Below are 17,034 nucleotides of genomic sequence, written 5' to 3' on the forward strand. Positions count from 1 at the left end.
GCACACTTAGAATCTGGTGCCCTGGCAGATACAGTAGTTACCAAACTCAATCTAGATATGCTAAATAGCAGTACGGATTGGCCTGCAAATTGAAAAACAAACCCAGATTCAATCCACTTTTTGAACTAGGTGGGCATATTGAAGCCTTTCAGGACTTAGTCGCAGAAGATCTTAAGAAGGCTAGGCTACAAAAAAGTTGTGTAAAGAACAATTTCACAAAAAAAGAAAGCCTCCGACAAGGGCGCAAACATTGTCATCCAAAATAAAATCTATTATTTTAAGGAAGCAAAATGGCAACTGCCTGATGGTCAATGCTATAAAAAACTTGAATCAGATTGGTCATTTGAGATCAGCGCAAAATTGACTACCCTACTTTCTAAATGGACAGATAAGGGTATCCTAGATGAGGAGGAGTGTATCAATCTCCATACCAAGTTCCCTAGAATGCCTACAATGGATTTTTTGGCCAAACTGTATAAAAGCATGACAAAACCACCAGGTGGACCTATAGTGACCCTAAACGGTGCATTACTCAAAAAGATTTCAAAATATGGGGATGAAAATGTGCTTCCTTTGGTTCTCACTCTTCCTTTATACCTTCAAGCCACCAAGGATTGCCCGAGTAAAATCAATGGTGTAGTGTGGGAAGCCAATTTCATGTTAACAACATTGGATGTCGTTTTGTTATACACCTCAATCCAACACTCTGAAGGGAAACGAGCATGCAAATATTTTTGGGAAAGTAGGTCACTCAATTTTGTGTCCCATGGAGAGAGGATTATAAAGATGATTGACATTTGCCTGACCAACAATTATTTCCTTTTCAACAATGATTATTACCTCCAACTGCAAGGCAGAGCAATGGGAACTACTTTTGCCCCCCCATCCTATGCCAACCTCACTAGGGGTTAGTGGGAATAATTAATTGTTTGGACAGATGAAAGTAGCAAACATACAGACAAGATCATTTTGTTGTTTGCTTTTTTATCAATTACCTCTTCATTTTGTGGAATGGTGATGAAAGAATGGAAAGATTTTGTTCAAGTCCTCACTGTCAATACGCGTAACGTGAAGTTTACGGGAACACACAACAGGCAGGGAATCCATAATATTTTTGGATGTCCTTGTCAAATCTGGACAAGGGGAAATTGTGACAGAATTATACCGCAAACCCACAAGCTCCAATGCAGTATACCATACAGGGAATCTGGTAGGATACCAATAAACTGCACAAAGCTGGAATCTTTTGAAAGAGAATGCAAAACAAAAGCACAGAACTATCACAATCAAAGACATTTTAGAGAGATCCTATATGAAAGCACGCTGCTCGGATCTAGATTCTCTTTTATTGACAAAAGGGTCAAGCCAATACTCAAAATATCAACCAAATAAGACTTATTCTTACCTTTGGGGCTCATTCAAATTTGATTCGCCAAATTTTACATCGCCATTGGCATTTGCTGCAATTGGATGAAAATCTGTCTGCAGTTCTTGGCGAAAGAGTAAACATTACGTTTTGAAAATCTGGGCCTGATTCACATAAGCATTTTAAAATGGTGCAATCCCATAGGAAAACGCTCTGTGAATCAGCCCCTCTATCTCTCTAAAAGATTCCTTGGTTTGCAGCTTTATTCCCCCAGAGAAATTAGGAAGTGCAGGTACATGGCTGTATGTGTGACCTCCAGGATTCTATAAATGCACAAAGTGCAAGGAATACAAGTTTGCAGTAAACAAAACTAATTACATGCATCCTGTTTTGGGCCACAAAGTTCAACTGAATGTCAGTATATCCTGCAACACAGAATTCGTAGTACATGTCTTGATGTGCCCTTGCGAATTGTGGAATGGTTGCAAGCACCATTGTCAAACTCAAGCTCTGTATTTTGCAATATATGAGAGCCATAAAGAATCTTGATCCCTCTTATCCTATGGCCATACATTTCCAGGATAAACATAATGGCAAAGTAGAGGACCTCAGGTATTTTGCAATACATAATGTTGAGAAACACTGTACAGGAGGAAATTGTGAACTACGCTACGCCAAATGGATACAAAATGTATACTGGACCTGGAGACAAAGAAACCTAAAGGACATAACCTAGACGAAGAACTGTACACATTCCTGGGAACAAGAACTGTGACATCACATCCTAATTTTTAAATATTTGGAGTATTTTTTGTTTGTGTGGAGATTGTTTAATAGGATCATGTGGTAATTAGTTTAGTATTCTCCCTTGCATAGTAGAAGCCAGGAAGGGGACACAGAAGCATTGGGATGCAAATTTATTGCAGGACCCAGCTAGTTGGACTGTATGGAATATCCAGCAATTGTTTCAATCTGTTTAAGGTGTGGTACATTGATCAATATTATGACAAAATGACCTTTTGATTTCACTACATGTTTTCGTGCAGATATTTATGTCCACATTATGTACTTTACACTTATTCATGCAGCGATGTAAGTACATCTACGATGTCTCTCTAAAATGTATTTCATCATATGAAACTAGTATTAAAAGGAGTGGGGCATACATGAGATTGTACGAAGGTGTGACCTCATGGAGCGCATTGTAGTTATTTGAATCCATCATATGTAGCTAGTGAAGTATATCTTCATGTTGGCAGCATTTGTTTGGTATTTGTGATTTGACATCTGTTTGGTTGTTCAAATGAAAATGAAGGCACTATGCACTTTATACACAGGCACTATGCACTTTCACAAATTGAGTGGAAGCAATGGACTAAAATGTTATCCGTTTTCCTCTTTGATGTGGCTGTTTGGTTTACTTACACTGTAATGGTCTTTTGGCGATGCACGATGCACTTTATTAGCTGACGCTGCTATTATAGTTCTATGTATATTCCCTGCACATTGCCACTTTGAATGGTAAAAATATCTCACCATGCACTTTAGAAGCAACGTGGGGTCAGGTTCTACAAAAGCACCACTTCCTTGGATGTTTGGCTTGCTAATTGTATGGTTGATGTCATTCTTAGATCCAGTTATTATGCATTTAGAAGGCACAATGTACTTTATTAGCATGTGTAACTAAACATTAGATGGTATTGCTTATTAACACCTATGCTGCTGTGATTTTTCATTTAGGATTGACAAAGCATTGTGCATTTCATCCATCAAAGCTCTTTGAAAAATGTCCATTGACTTTTGTCAAACACCTAATGTCTCCAATGGCACTGCAAAAGAGAATAAACTGATAAATTACTTTCTTACTGTGCAGAGCCAATATTTGATCTGTTTATGATATGATAAGTCATTTCTAAAACGCCTGTACACAAGTGTTTCTAGGTGCGACAAGACATGGCAGAGAAGACAGAGGAGGACAAGACAAACAATCTTACTATGCCTTGTGTCATTCAGATCGTACAAGTGCGAGGACGAGAAGTGCAAGGGGAAAGGGAGGGGGGAGTGCAAGGGAGAGGGGAGGGGAAAACAGGGCCGCAATGCACTAAGTGCAGCCAGGGCAGCGTGGCTATGGGTAGTGCAAGGAGAACAAAGGACCATAGGGTTACAGTTACAGGCCCTTAGTGCGTGGTTTCAAAATGGCCGACAATGTTTGCAGAGTTGTTCTTTTCCCTGTACATTGTTTCTTTAGAAACAAGGAAAGGACTATGCACAAAGAACCATAGAGTTCTTGGTAATGCTTTTTAAACATGATTTCTGTCCTGAATGAATTGTATGTGAACAAGTAGCCGGTTGGTTACACAACGTGTTATACAGCGTTTCTTTTCTTAGTCCATGTGACATCAATAAACAAACTGTTTTTTAATTCCTTTTTCACTGGAGGTCTTTATTCCAGGAATCTTTGAGGGGTTCCTGCAAGTGCAATCCAAAGCACGAGCTAATCCGCTTTCCTTTTTTCCTCCAACATATAGAGGTATCAAATACATTACTCACCGTAATCGTATTTCTGGTGTTTGTATCTGCTTAGATTGACATGCTCTGCATAGAACAACATCTAATGGAAGTCGTGGTTCTGTTCTTCAAAAGGTACAATATACAGAATGGCGACAATACGGACCAAGACACCAAAAAATCAAAAGCACAGAGAAATTGAATTCTTTAAGAAAGAGGAGAGTTTGCAGGTCTGCCTGGAGGTATTAAGTGAGGGAGCACAACACAGTGCTAATGCGTAGAGTTTCAAATTCTTGTCGTACTTCCTTAGAAACATGGTCTTTCGGTTTGAAGCTTCTTCATAAATGTCATATAGGTTACGAGGAGTTCTTTGAAGTTTGGGCAGGCCATACTGACATCACAGAAGCCTTCAATTGGGAGCTAGTGCAGAGTGATCAGACCTATGTATTAGATGTAACATAATGTGAATTGATCATTTCATGTTGTGCAACTCTTCTCCCAATGCACTGGAGTGCATTGTGACATTCAGGGTGGGGAGTTGTCCTGGAGATACCTACCATTCAACCTAAGTAAGAAGTGTTTGCGGACTGAAGAGAGTTGAGTAGAAGCCTGCAGAATCCGCAAGTGACCCTAAATAATCAGTAAGGCACATTCCGGGAGAGGATATCCTTGTTCCGGCAGCGCTTCACCAGAGCTGCCTGGGCATATTCCATTTCCCTAATCAGAATTCTTCAGCTACTGTGCAGAGATGAGCTCTTGATTTTCTCAATTAAAAACACCTGGTCGATTCTAATCGGTTTTGGAGGTACCCGCCTCCTTTGTAGATGCATTTCATAAGCAACACTAGACAGCAATCAGGGATCAAATCCATGGGGGACAGGAACAGGGCACGAAGGAGAGTGAGGAGGAACACAGTTGTCCTCCCCAGCTAAAACATACTCTCTAGCCTGGAAGAAGGGAAACCTAGGAAGAGGGGGACATTCAACAAATTGAGAAAGCAAGGATGACAAGGCTCTGCCAACACAACTAAAGACCCTAGAAAAATAGGGCACTTAATGCTAACATACAACAATTGAAAAATTGTAAAATAATAATGAATGCCAATAAGCCACCTAAGCAGGCTCGCTTAAGGGTATCTGGCACTATTACTGCTCCCTTATTTACAAAACAAATACTAAGAAAAAGTTCAAATCACAGAATTTAGCAGCTGCTAGTCTTTCAGTTCTCATCCGCCCCTGTTTTAACCAAAAAGACAAGACCTACCCTAACTAGGTGGATCTTAACCCTCAATTTGCAATAGATGGCCACTAATCCATCAAATATTCCCATGCCCAGCTATGACCTCTAAATCATGGTCACAACCAGATAATGCAAGGGAATCCACCTGCATTCTTATATTTTATGTTCAAAGCTACTTCAGGGGATGACGGGTTTCAACTGGGCATTTGCTACTTAACAATATAAAGCTAGAACGTCTTCACAGTCAGTTTGCCATTTTCTATATTTTCCAAGTAGCGCATTAAAGAGAGTTATGATTTGAAACTCTGGGAGATATCATTATGCCCCTTTTCAGATCCATCCCTTTACCTATACGTCTTAAATATTTGGCTGATTATGAATGGGCTTGGGCAACTTGTATACATGTATCTAGCAAGGTTTTAAGCTGCTGTAATATAGCTTGTTGTAGTGAGGAGGGTAGGGCCATTATAAATTGTTCCAACACCTCTGGTAGGGTTTTATTTCCCAACCACTGTGCCAGAAAATTTTGTACTCAACCTGCTAATTCTTGAGGACTTTTGTTTGTTAACATTTGAATGTCCCTGCTCTGTTTGTTCCACCCGTTCTAAGATTGGCCTCCTTATGTCAGGAAAAGGGTTTGTTCAATTGGGGTTTATAGTTTGGTACAACGCCTGTAAGTCTCCTTTTAACAAAGGTCCCAAATATCAGACCATTAGGTTGCCGTCCGTCCCACTGGAAATGGTTGCTGACTCTTTCAAAGTTAATAAAAAAGCCCCCAAATCCTCTCCCTCCTGATACAGTTGAAGTACCCCATGTGGCCCTATCCGGTGGGGTAAGCTATTTGAATTTTGGCAAGACGTTCGTGTATATGTTGATCCACTTGGATCTGGTGTACTATGATCCGTTCGAGAATGGATTTCAGCTTAGTCGTCTTTCTGGGTATGAGGACATTTCTGAACTGTGGTTTTCTATTTCTGACTCACACTCGTCTGAATCGTCTAGGAGTTTGGATTGAAAGACTGTGGTCTTTGAGGTTTCCACACTGGCCTGGCTACTCACTACAAATTGTTTAATGACCAGAAGTCCTATGGGCGGGAGCTTGTCGATGGGCGTTGCCATAAGCCATTTCCTGTTTGGTCGGACTCTTATCAGGCCCTTAACATCCCACTTCTGTCACCAAATGTGGTGGGTCAGAAAGAGGAGTCAGAAACGCTGAGGACTTGATTCAATACTTTTATTAAGCGTATAAGAAAAATGCCTAACTTTCCCTATCATGAAAGGGAATCCCCTGCATATCTAAGAAACTAAAGGTGCTCGTCAGTTGTCAGGAAGTCCAAAGTAAAAATGTTCTCAGTCCAAACTATCTGACTGCTCCACTATATTTAACTAACTTAAATAGACCAAGAGACTGGCTTATGTTCGCCTGGTCTTATCTTTATCTTCCAATAGGCTTTTCATTTACAGTCTTTCTCTGTGGTAGATATTTCTCGGCATAACCTCCTTGGATAGCCTTTGAGATCAATTCTTGTTATTCTTCTAAAATAGTCTTGGGTTTCGTTTTTCCTATGGTTCTATATTTACGATAACTTCCCTTCAGGTACTTTCTCACACTCTTGTCATCACTTGCAGACTCTTTCCTCTCTTTGAATTCAGGCTTTCCTGAGGTTGGTTTATCTTGACCCCTTGTTAGTCTTTCTTCATCATAACGTCTCTGTTTTTCAATGGCTCGTCTTTTATCTTGTTCATTCAAGATTTTCATATCCTGTTTCCCATTACATATTCTTATGTTAGACTTGCTCCAGTCTTCAATCCTGAGGTCATAGGGTTTCTTCCCTTCCTCCCAGTGAACTTGTTTACAGTGTCCGCTTATCAGGCCCTTAACATCCCACTTCTGTCACCAAATGTGGTGGGTCAGAAAGAGGAGTCAGAAACGCTGAGGACTTGATTCAATACTTTTATTAAACGTATACGAAAAATGCCTAACTTTCCCTATCATGAAAGGGAATCCCCTCCTTGGATAGCCTTTGAGATCAATTATCGTTATTCTTCTAAAATAGTCTTGGGTTTCGTTTTTCCTATGGTTCTATATTTACGATAACTTCCCTTCAGGTACTTTCTCACACTCTCTTGTCATCACTTGCAGACTCTTTCCTCTCTTTGAATTCAGGCTTTCCTGAGGTTGGTTTATCTTGACCCCTTGTTAGTCTTTCTTCATCATAACGTCTCTGTTTTTCAATGGCTCGTCTTTTATCTTGTTCATTCAAGATTTTCATATCCTGTTTCCCATTACATATTCTTATGTTAGACTTGCTCCAGTCTTCAATCCTGAGGTCATAGGGTTTCTTCCCTTCCTCCCAGGGAACTTGTTTACAGTGTCCGCTTGTTCCCCACCTGGGTTGCTTAAACCCCTCTATTGCAGGCTTCTCACTTCTCTTTTTAACTGGTTTCTTTCTTGGTATCTCGTCCTTAGTATTGGGACGAGTTTCTCTCTTCATAGAATAACCCTCTTCGTTACTGGCTTAATAACTGGGTTATTCGTTACTGACTTGCAATTCAAATTACAAAGTCTTAGTTTCTTGTACTTAGGACGGGACAAGTTTCTCTCCTTGTATAATAACCCTCTTCCCTGAACGGGTTATTCGTTACTTTTTTACAACTTCAATTATATAGTCTTAGGGCCTCATTACACGGACGGCGGTAAGGGTTTACCGGTACCGGTATTTTACCGGTACCGGTAAACCCTTACCGCCTTACTACAAGGTCCCTTTGCGGGTTGGTGAATTTAACGCCTGCTTTTTGCAGGCATTAAAAACCAGCCCGCAAAGGGACCAGGGAGCTAATTACGGTACCGCAATTTGCGGCGCCGTAATTAGCGCCTTCCCAATTCCCATAGAGCCCTATGGGCCAAAAATGGGAATGGGAAAGGGCAATGGGGGAAAGGGGAATTACCTCCCCGCCAACCTTGGAATAGGGCGGTAATTCCCCTTTCCACCAAGGCGGTGCCAGTATTTTACCGGCATGGACTACGGTGCTAATAGCACCTTGGTCCACCGTCATCCGTGTAATGAGGCCCACAGTCTTATTTTCTCATCTTAAGACTGGGACGAGTTTCTTTGGACCTATAACGATGCCCGGATCACCTCCTGCTTCTCCCTGTTCTCCCAGTAGCTCTTTCTATGCCGGGGATGGTGGCAGGGCTCAGCTCTCCCTCGAGTCTGCTCATCTGATTCCTGTTCCCAGTTCCTCATCGGGTTACTTCTCTGCACTCACACTGGCGGTCAGAAGCTTTCCACGCTTCCCTTACCGGTGATCTCGATGCTGTTGTTTGGACGTCTTGCCCCGACCCTGTATTTGTGGTCACGCCACCACCGGAAAGCTCATTCCTCTCTCCTTCTTCACAATGCCTTTCTCGCATCTGCACACTCCGGGCAGCCTCGTCTCATACTGGTGTTCGCTGCCTCATGGAAAAACGCAGGCGCTGCAACTTGCCTTTGCTTCATCTCCACAAGGCGTAATGATGTCAGTGGGCTTTCCCTGCGCACCAGGCTCTCCTTGTTCCCTCCTACTCATCCCAGTTAAATATACCTCTCGTTAAAGAGACGTCTTGCTTTTCTTTTACAAATTAATTTCTTTTTGCATTGCTGTCAGCCACCGGTAAAGATGCCACGTTACTTGTTCCAACAGGTAGCCCAATGTATGCGGCTATGGTAGATGGCCTAGCGAGTTCCTCACAGGAATGGGAGTCCTTGTCCCCAAAGGGGGAGTGTCTCTCCTGGTGAGGTCCCACTTCCCTAGAAACCTAGGGAGGGACTTGCGGAGCAGGCTCACCTCCCTAGTCTCATGGGGGGGGGGGTGGTCCCCCTTGGGGAAAGGGACGAATACATGTGATTCGTCACAAGAGAAACTGCCAACTCAATAACTCAATATATGCTTTGGAGCAATGTGTTTAATTGGATTCTAAAACCACTGGTGTCTAGACACCCACAGGGTTAATTGAAGAATTGTACATGAACTGAAAAACACAACATGCAGTAACCAACAAATGAATCAGAGTTTAGTGTAGCGCCATCTTATAACCTCTTTCCACACACTTGTAAGAAATGTGTTTCACATGTATTACTCCAGCTCCCACTATATTTTCAAATAAAAAATATTTTCTTCGTAGCTTGTACAATTTCTTCCACACCACGGGTTGTAATTATAATTGATCTTTTATAGCATGCTTAATACCTGAGACTGTCTCTAAGTGAGAGACCGGGATTCGAACCTGTGTTGCTATGCATTGTCTTGCTTCCAAGACTAGGTTGCAGATGAGCTATGCTGCCATGCCAGACTTCAAACCATGCTATGGTACTGTTAAGGGTTGTTGCTGTTCAACCCCTCTTCTTACTTATTGGCAAGATGATATGTCGGCAGGTCAGAAGGGCACAGATGAGGGCACAAATTAACAAACATTAAGAAACAAAAACTTTTAATTAGAAGATTTCAGATGTTTTCTAGTTTCTTTGTTACAGTGCATGTTGTTGGGCGGTGAGGTCTCTATGTAGAGCGGCAAGTGCAGACTTGCACTGGTCAACAAAAATTGCAGGTCATTTTGGCACTGTAGAAAGAAGACACTTTGGTCTTCTAGGAACACGCAAACAGAACCAGTAATACGCTTATTCTTTATGAACTCATTCCAAATGGGGGCAACTTGAGAGAAAGCTGCCACAGAAGAAACCCTCACAGAAAACTTGCATGACGTCTAAACGTGTTCATACTGCAACAGGCTTTCATACTTAACTTTAATCGAATCAAACATACCTGAAAGCACTGTATGTGGAAAAAAAGGCCGAGTGTTTCGATAATCATGGCAGCTCCTTTCCCAAGAGGAACCCCACACGTAGAGCACAGTTTCTTTCCACTGACAGACCTTAGGAAAGAAAAGGACATGGAAACCATCAGCACTAGCGCACGCTAGTGTGAATGTCCACAAACAAGTCAACAGTAAACACAAGTCTTCTTACCCTTTGAGATCTCCCTCCCTCCCAACACTTGCCAAAACTTCCACTATAGTTCCATCTTCCCTCACCCTTCCCAGTGCACAATCGCATATCTTAGCTTGTAGATTGAATACATTCAGCAGCAGACGTTTTAGTAAGCTTTGGAAACAAACATATTTAGGAGTTGCCTTCCCATGGGTTGGTTTCCATGGCTCTCGCCGGGACAATTTCACAAATGATGGAGATTAGGCGAGAGCGCCAGGATGCCACTCCAAAACCACGATTCTGCTTTTTTACAATTAGAACAAGGTGTATGCTTAATTACAGCTGTAACACATGTTATCATTTGCATCAGTACATGAACCTTTTTTTGTTTAGTGTGAGTCTCAGGCCAGCTGAAGGACCCTAGTGGGTCAAGGGCAGAATTCACTGCACTATGAACGGGAGGGAGTGGGGTGGGGTGGGGTGGGGTCGCTGTAGCCAGGAGTACAACATTTAAGTTGCAAACTAGTAGCCAGGCTCAACATGTCACTTGCCCCCTCAATTCTCCACATACACACAGCACACAATTTCTTACTTGCCAAACGTCAATTATCAATAACCAAAGGATAATCTTAAGTGCGCATTATGAGGCCAGATTCAAGCCATTATGTTTATAGACAAGACCACTTCAAGAAACGTCAATAGATTCTGGTAGCAAGTGCTCCTATGGCAGAATGTGTACACCCCCCTGCTTAACTGAAATGTGTGGTTCCAGGAATTTGGAACACTAGAGGTCCCTGCAACAAAGAGTGACTCTTATAACCAGTCCAGGAGGCAGTTTGCTGTAAAAATGCAGTTACTATATAGAGCATTCCAAAAGAACTTTACTTATTGTTCAACTGAACTAAGAATACAATGTCACGAATATCACATTTTTATTGTATTGCTGCCAGAATATGTAGGCTTCTTAGCACTGCAAAAAAAGTGGTGTGACCCAGAATAAAAGTACTCCATTAATCGACATCAGAAGAATGAATGGTTAAGCCTGACCTGCTTGAGATTCGAGCCTGAGAATGGAGGTTGGACAGTTGAATGGCAACATAAAAATGAGATTTATGAATAATGTAATGATGAATGCCTGCATTACCTCAAGGTTTATGGTGTCCCTTTAAGAAGTTGCAAACTCATCTAATTGGAGTATAAGAAAGATTTGAGTAATGAATCCAAAATATGAATATCCCTAAATCACTTATCTTCAGCGTCATGAACAATCTCAGCCAACAACAAGAGATAGCCCAGTACGGCAAGTACTCGCTCAAAGAGTGGTGTACAACCGACACAAGTCAAATGAGGAGCAGTTAAAGGCAGCTGGGGGTTCTTGCTTTGAGTTCTGGTGTTCTTTTAAAGTATGATACACCAGCATTCCCAAACCATGCTAGAGCAGAAAAGCAGATGAGAAACATCTGCAAAACCCTATCTGAGCCAGGAGTAATCCCTGTCCAGTAGCACCACTGCACCATACCACAGATTTCCCTCTCCCTGCACTACAAATGGAATGGTGGCATAGGTATAATTGTAGTCTCTGCACCACTGTGTTGCGAACACAGGTTGCGGTTGCCATTGTGTACATTACAGAGACCAAGCCACTGTGATGACTCAAGGGTATTCCCCTTCTGCCAAAGGGCGAGCCACACCCTTTGAGGCTAGGGAGGTGAGCCTGCAGTGCAAGCCCCCCCCCCCCCAAGGGGTATGGGAAGGTGGGACCTCAACGGCAGTGACTCCCCCTTAGGGGACAAGAATTCCCATCCTGAGGAGGAATTCCATAAACTCAATACCATATCTGCATATATCGGACTGCCTGCGATGAAGATCAATCTGTCATCCTTATGTTTGGCTTCAGGCAATGCGGAATTAAAAAGCCAAATCAAGAAAGAGGAGATGTCTCTTTAAAGGGAGACATGCATATAACTGGGATGAGTAGATCTTGTGAGGCGAGAGAGTATGGTATGCAGGGGAAGCCCCCTTATGTGACTACGCCTTTGAGAGGCAGAGCAGAGCAGTCACGGAGACTGCGACTTTTGGAAAGAGTGTAAAGTCAGAGTGTGATGCCGGAGTGACGGCGAATCTTGCAACAGGAGAACCATTGCAGAACGGGGACCTAAGACCCATACAAGTTGGTGGTGTGACCATGGCTGCTTTGTGGTAAGCGAGACACCCAACGAATGACACAGAGACCACCGGAAAAGGAAATCCTGCCAGCTACATGCAGACCGCGTACGTAGACAGCACCCGCAGTCAGAGGAGCCGAGAACACTACGCAGGTAAAGACAGGCACATAGGAGAGCAGACGAAAAACAGAGTACCCGAGTGTGCGCCAAGCCATGCAAGGTTCCCCTGTGTCGGAAAAGGTACCAGGGAGAACAGGACGACACCGGAATTGGAGGTATCTGAAACTAATACAGAGAATGACGAACAACGTTGTTTGTGAAGTAGATAAGAAGTGGATACGAATACCCTGGGGGGAAAGGGAAAAGACCTCAGATACTGAGACCTGTAGAGAGGAGAGAGCCAGCCGCAAATAAGTTTAACAAGTGTTGTGAAATATGTGTATCAATAATCACAGAGGAGAAGATACATCCCTAAAGAGAAAGCCGCTGGGGAGAAGGCAAGGAGAAACTCGACGAGGAGAAGAGAGACATTCTCTTGGCCTATTTTGAGTTATTCGTATTAGTGGTAGGGTCAGGTACAGTTAGGTTTGGGACTGAGGACAATAGCTACTTTTTGACTTCCTGACAGAGGAGTTTAGGTTTAGATAGGCAGGACGATCCCTTTAGTAATAGTAACAGCGAACATACAGACATACAGACCTGGCCATGAACCATGAACTATGAGGGATTCACACCCAAGCTCACCTCCTGCACCAAGTCTCTCGGGTTCCGCATTGACAAACACCTCTCCTTCAAGACACACATAGCTAAGAAAACTCATTGGTATCAAGCTCTCCCTCCTGCGAAAAGACAAGTCCTTCCTCCCTCCAGACAGCTTTAGATCCACCGTTCAAGCACTGGTCCTATCCCACCTGGATGGGTGCAATGCATTCCTCAAAGGACTCCCGTCATCCTCCCTTGTGCCCCTGAGAAGTGTCCTACACGTGGCTGCACACCTCATTAAGGGTCTGCGGAGATACGAGCACATCAGCAAGGCCCTCATCGATCGTCACTGGCTCCCACTGCATGCACGAATCACCTTCAAGTCTTGCTTCATCATCTATAAGTCAGTTGCCCCCAAGTCACCTAGCTACCTCGCTGAGAAACTCTGCATCTCCGGCAGACAGCACACCACCAGAAGCCAGAACACGTGCATACTTGAAATCCAACACTGCAAAAAGGAAAGGACTAGAAAGCAAGCCTTCTCTGCCTACGCCCCTAAAATATGGAACCTCCTCCCCGTTGGCATCAGACTTGCACCCACACTCCTACAATTCAGAAAAGAACTCAAGATCGACCTCTTCAAGTAGTCTCTCCTCAACACCTAGACCATCAAGTCTCCCCTCGCGTCACCTGACTCGCGTCACCTGACTCGCTAGACACGGCCCCTCTCCTCCCCTCCACCCAGTACAGCTGTACCCCTCCTCTGTGCCCCCCTGTTTCCTAACCCCCGCTGTATATGTGTTTTGTTGTTACCTCTGTATCTGTATTGGTGTATACCTCTGTAAAGTGCTCTGTTGCTTCTCAAAGCTAGGTCCATGCTCAATAAATACAAGAATAATAAATACAAAAATAAAAATGTCATTAAAGAAAAGGTAACAAATCCTCAATGTGTCCGACTCCTTCTTCCAACCCTCAACACCACCCACTGTACATGAATCTCAGAGCTATAATGAACCAATCAATATTTAATTTTAACTTATCATATTCATTGATCTTAAAGAGGTCTGCCCGAAACAGATCTACCACAATTGTTTCTTATTGGACTTTTATACCTGCTGGGTGACGGGCAATGTGGTGTTGGAGAACATGGAGAGGAGTGTCCAGCTTTGATATTCTCACTGGAGCCAGTTCTGAAATTTAAAAGAGGAAAACAAGATTTTAGTGAAAACAGAGACAGAACAATAAAATATTTTATGAACGCAGAAGGGAAACAGGTTGGTGAATTAAGAATTTCTTTAGCTGCTGAGACAGACCATATTTACACCACTGTTTCTAAGGCTGGAAATGTTGGGTTAATTCTAGTGCTTAATTTGTAAAAAAAAAAAAAAAAAAAGAAGTGCCTTGGCTCAAATGGCCACTGCTGCTCCCTACAGTGCCATCATATTTGCGGATGTAGCTGAAACGCCCCACAACTTATTGGGGGGATGTGTGCACTATCCATGGCAGATCTGCAATATACAATTATCAATCAATATAATATACTGGTATCTTGAAATGAGACGCCACATGTTTAACTGCTTTTTAAACACATCATCAGGGTTATAGTTTTCCTCTAATTCTACAGCAGGCAAGTGGCAAATTTTGACTTTCTATCCACAGAAAATAGAGCAGAAGCGCTTTCTTCCCGTAGTTAAGTGATGGAAAAAGCAGACAACTGCGGAACTGATAGACTTGCCTGTCAAACGTTGCACTATATCTTTATCTATAGTTAAAAACGCTGCATGTGCACTATTCCATGGGAGTGGCCTTTTCTCTGGTCTGCACCTGTAGTGGTGCTGCCGACTGATAACTGTCCTGTTTTTGCTCTCTTTTTTCTGGTTGTCACTCTGCCCTACTATTGGCACGATAGACTGTGCATTGTCAATCACGGTGGGGTGCCAGTGTGTGTTTAAGACTCACTGAGTTGTCGGCCTGCCACGGGCGTCTGTATTGGCGCACTTCCTGTTGTCTGTGTACCAGAAGAAATAGGGGCAGCAGAACCAGGTACATGCATGGCACATGACGACCATACCACTGACACTAGAACATATGCAAGTGCGTCACCGCCTTACCACTAAACTAGTTAGCTGCCCCTGATGCTGCGGCTTTTTGGCTGCAGCCTGCAACGCACACCCAAAGCACACACTTGCTGCAGCAGTGCTAGCAGGTATTACAGTAGCAGAGCCTCACAATGATCATGTGGGTTGATTGGAGCCTTTTACGGGCTTGACCAGCATGAGCACCAAGCACTGTCACCTTCAGGCTCATTGTTATTCATTAAAATAGATGGCAATCACAGCAGTCCAATGCTGCTAAAGAGGTTCAGGAATAATAATGAGCAAGCCATGGATGTAGTGGCATGTGATGTATCCACTCTATTATTACTTGTTTTGTGACTACAACTGACAGTTAAAATAATAAAATTGTCAAAATAATAATCAGGCTGAATCTGGGACAATACGTGCTGGTGGTGCTCAGGAATAAGTCCAGGGGCTCAGCCCTGGCAAACATCCCCCTGGTTATTCCCGGAAATCACTCACCTGAAAAAGAAGTTTTGGCTTTTGCACTTGCTGTGCAAGTACAGTCTCGTTTACAAAGGGCTGTACAGATTTCTTGAAACATGGCTTGCCGCCAACTGTACATCATCAATAGTAACTGCAGCAACCAATTTACCAGGGTAAGGAACATGATGGGAGGGCACAAATGATGGCGCCCACAGATATCAGTGATAATCATGAGCAAAATCTTTGGCAGAGAAAACAGGTCGTCACAGTCGTCAAACGCGTTTGGCAATATCCTTATCAATTTGAGAATGAGGAAGTGGGAGATGGCAAACAATGCCTGGCCAACCAATTTAATAGTGCTTGCTCAGGGAAAGAGCAATGGGCAATTGAGGAGTTGTCAGTCATGACTTCCAAAGCTCAGATAAAACGCTATGCATTATCGCTATTTGGAGGCGCTAAGAACTTAAACATGTTACCATCAACGACAGGGAGAGGAGGCAAGTCTGAAATTTCATTGTACAAGATGGAGACTGACCTCAGAATCCCTTTTTCTAAATATGAGACAAATAAAAAGCTATTGGATTTCTGTAAACTTCTGAAAAGGATGGGAGTGCCCACGAAGAAAAGGGGATTTAAAGGCAAATACTAAGGAAACACATCTAATGCCAAATAAAATAAGTCGTACACAGGAAATGATCCTTGAATCCTGAAATTAGTGCCAAGATCATGTTTGCAGAAGGTGTCATGAAGATTTCTGATCTGCAGAGCTCCACATGGTGCTCTTACCGGCAATATCATTAGAGGATGCTTCAAACATAATGACCCATGGCACCTTCAAGGATGAGCTTTCCTGCAAATCCAAAACATTCATGATGCAAGGATTCAAGTGAAGAAGGTATAACCAAACGAGGGTCTGCCATATGACTGGGCATGCTCCGTCTCAGCCCATAGAGTAGTAGTTCTTTGATGTCACCTAATTAAGTGGTTAGCTATTTCACTGACCTGGTACAAGTCTATTTAAATATTCTTTATTTGGTGAATGCCAAAAAAGATTAAACTCTCACAAAGTAATCATGCACTAAAAATGCAAACAGTTTTTAAACCAATGTAAAAAGCACTTTCACTTTAACATATCATTACACACGGATTCAGGATTCAACATTTTATCAATTGTCCACATACATTTTGCCACAATTAACAGCAATATGTTTACATTTCTTAATTATTTATGCCATCTTAGAGCAGTGCATTTGAACTATCTGAAAGGCAGAAATGTGCTTGAACACGACGTTCCTGCTACATGACACATTATAGCAAGCAACCCTTCTCACAGGATTCCCTCCTAAATAGCATGGTCCTTATTGGGGCTTAAACTCGACCCCTCGATGGAATTCCTATCCCTACTATGCACTCCGCTGCATAACATGCTTCTGACATGCAGCCTGTGTTATCCAATCATCTCATTGCTGCAGAATCTCCTTTTAACCATTGGCTCTGGATGTTGGCACAATCACACAAAACATTTGTGATCTGTGACATTCAAG

General features: G+C 42.8%; 1 protein-coding gene across 2 annotated transcripts in view; it reads right to left on the reverse strand.

The window, feature by feature from the left end:
* Positions 1–17,034, reverse strand: part of LIMCH1 (LIM and calponin homology domains 1) — a 1,245,196-nt gene that overhangs the window by 19,345 nt on the left and 1,208,817 nt on the right. For both annotated transcript variants that reach the window (XM_069631748.1, XM_069631749.1), the window contains 2 exons: positions 14,060–14,137; positions 9,917–10,025 (listed from right to left, as the gene is read on the reverse strand). In XM_069631748.1, coding sequence (XP_069487849.1) covers positions 9,917–10,025; positions 14,060–14,137 — 187 coding nt within the window. The remainder of the gene's footprint in view (positions 1–9,916; positions 10,026–14,059; positions 14,138–17,034) is intronic.

Source organism: Ambystoma mexicanum, chromosome 6q, assembly GCF_040938575.1.
Source record: "Ambystoma mexicanum isolate Mex_15411 chromosome 6q, UKY_AmexF1_1, whole genome shotgun sequence".
NCBI lineage: Eukaryota > Metazoa > Chordata > Amphibia > Caudata > Ambystomatidae > Ambystoma > Ambystoma mexicanum.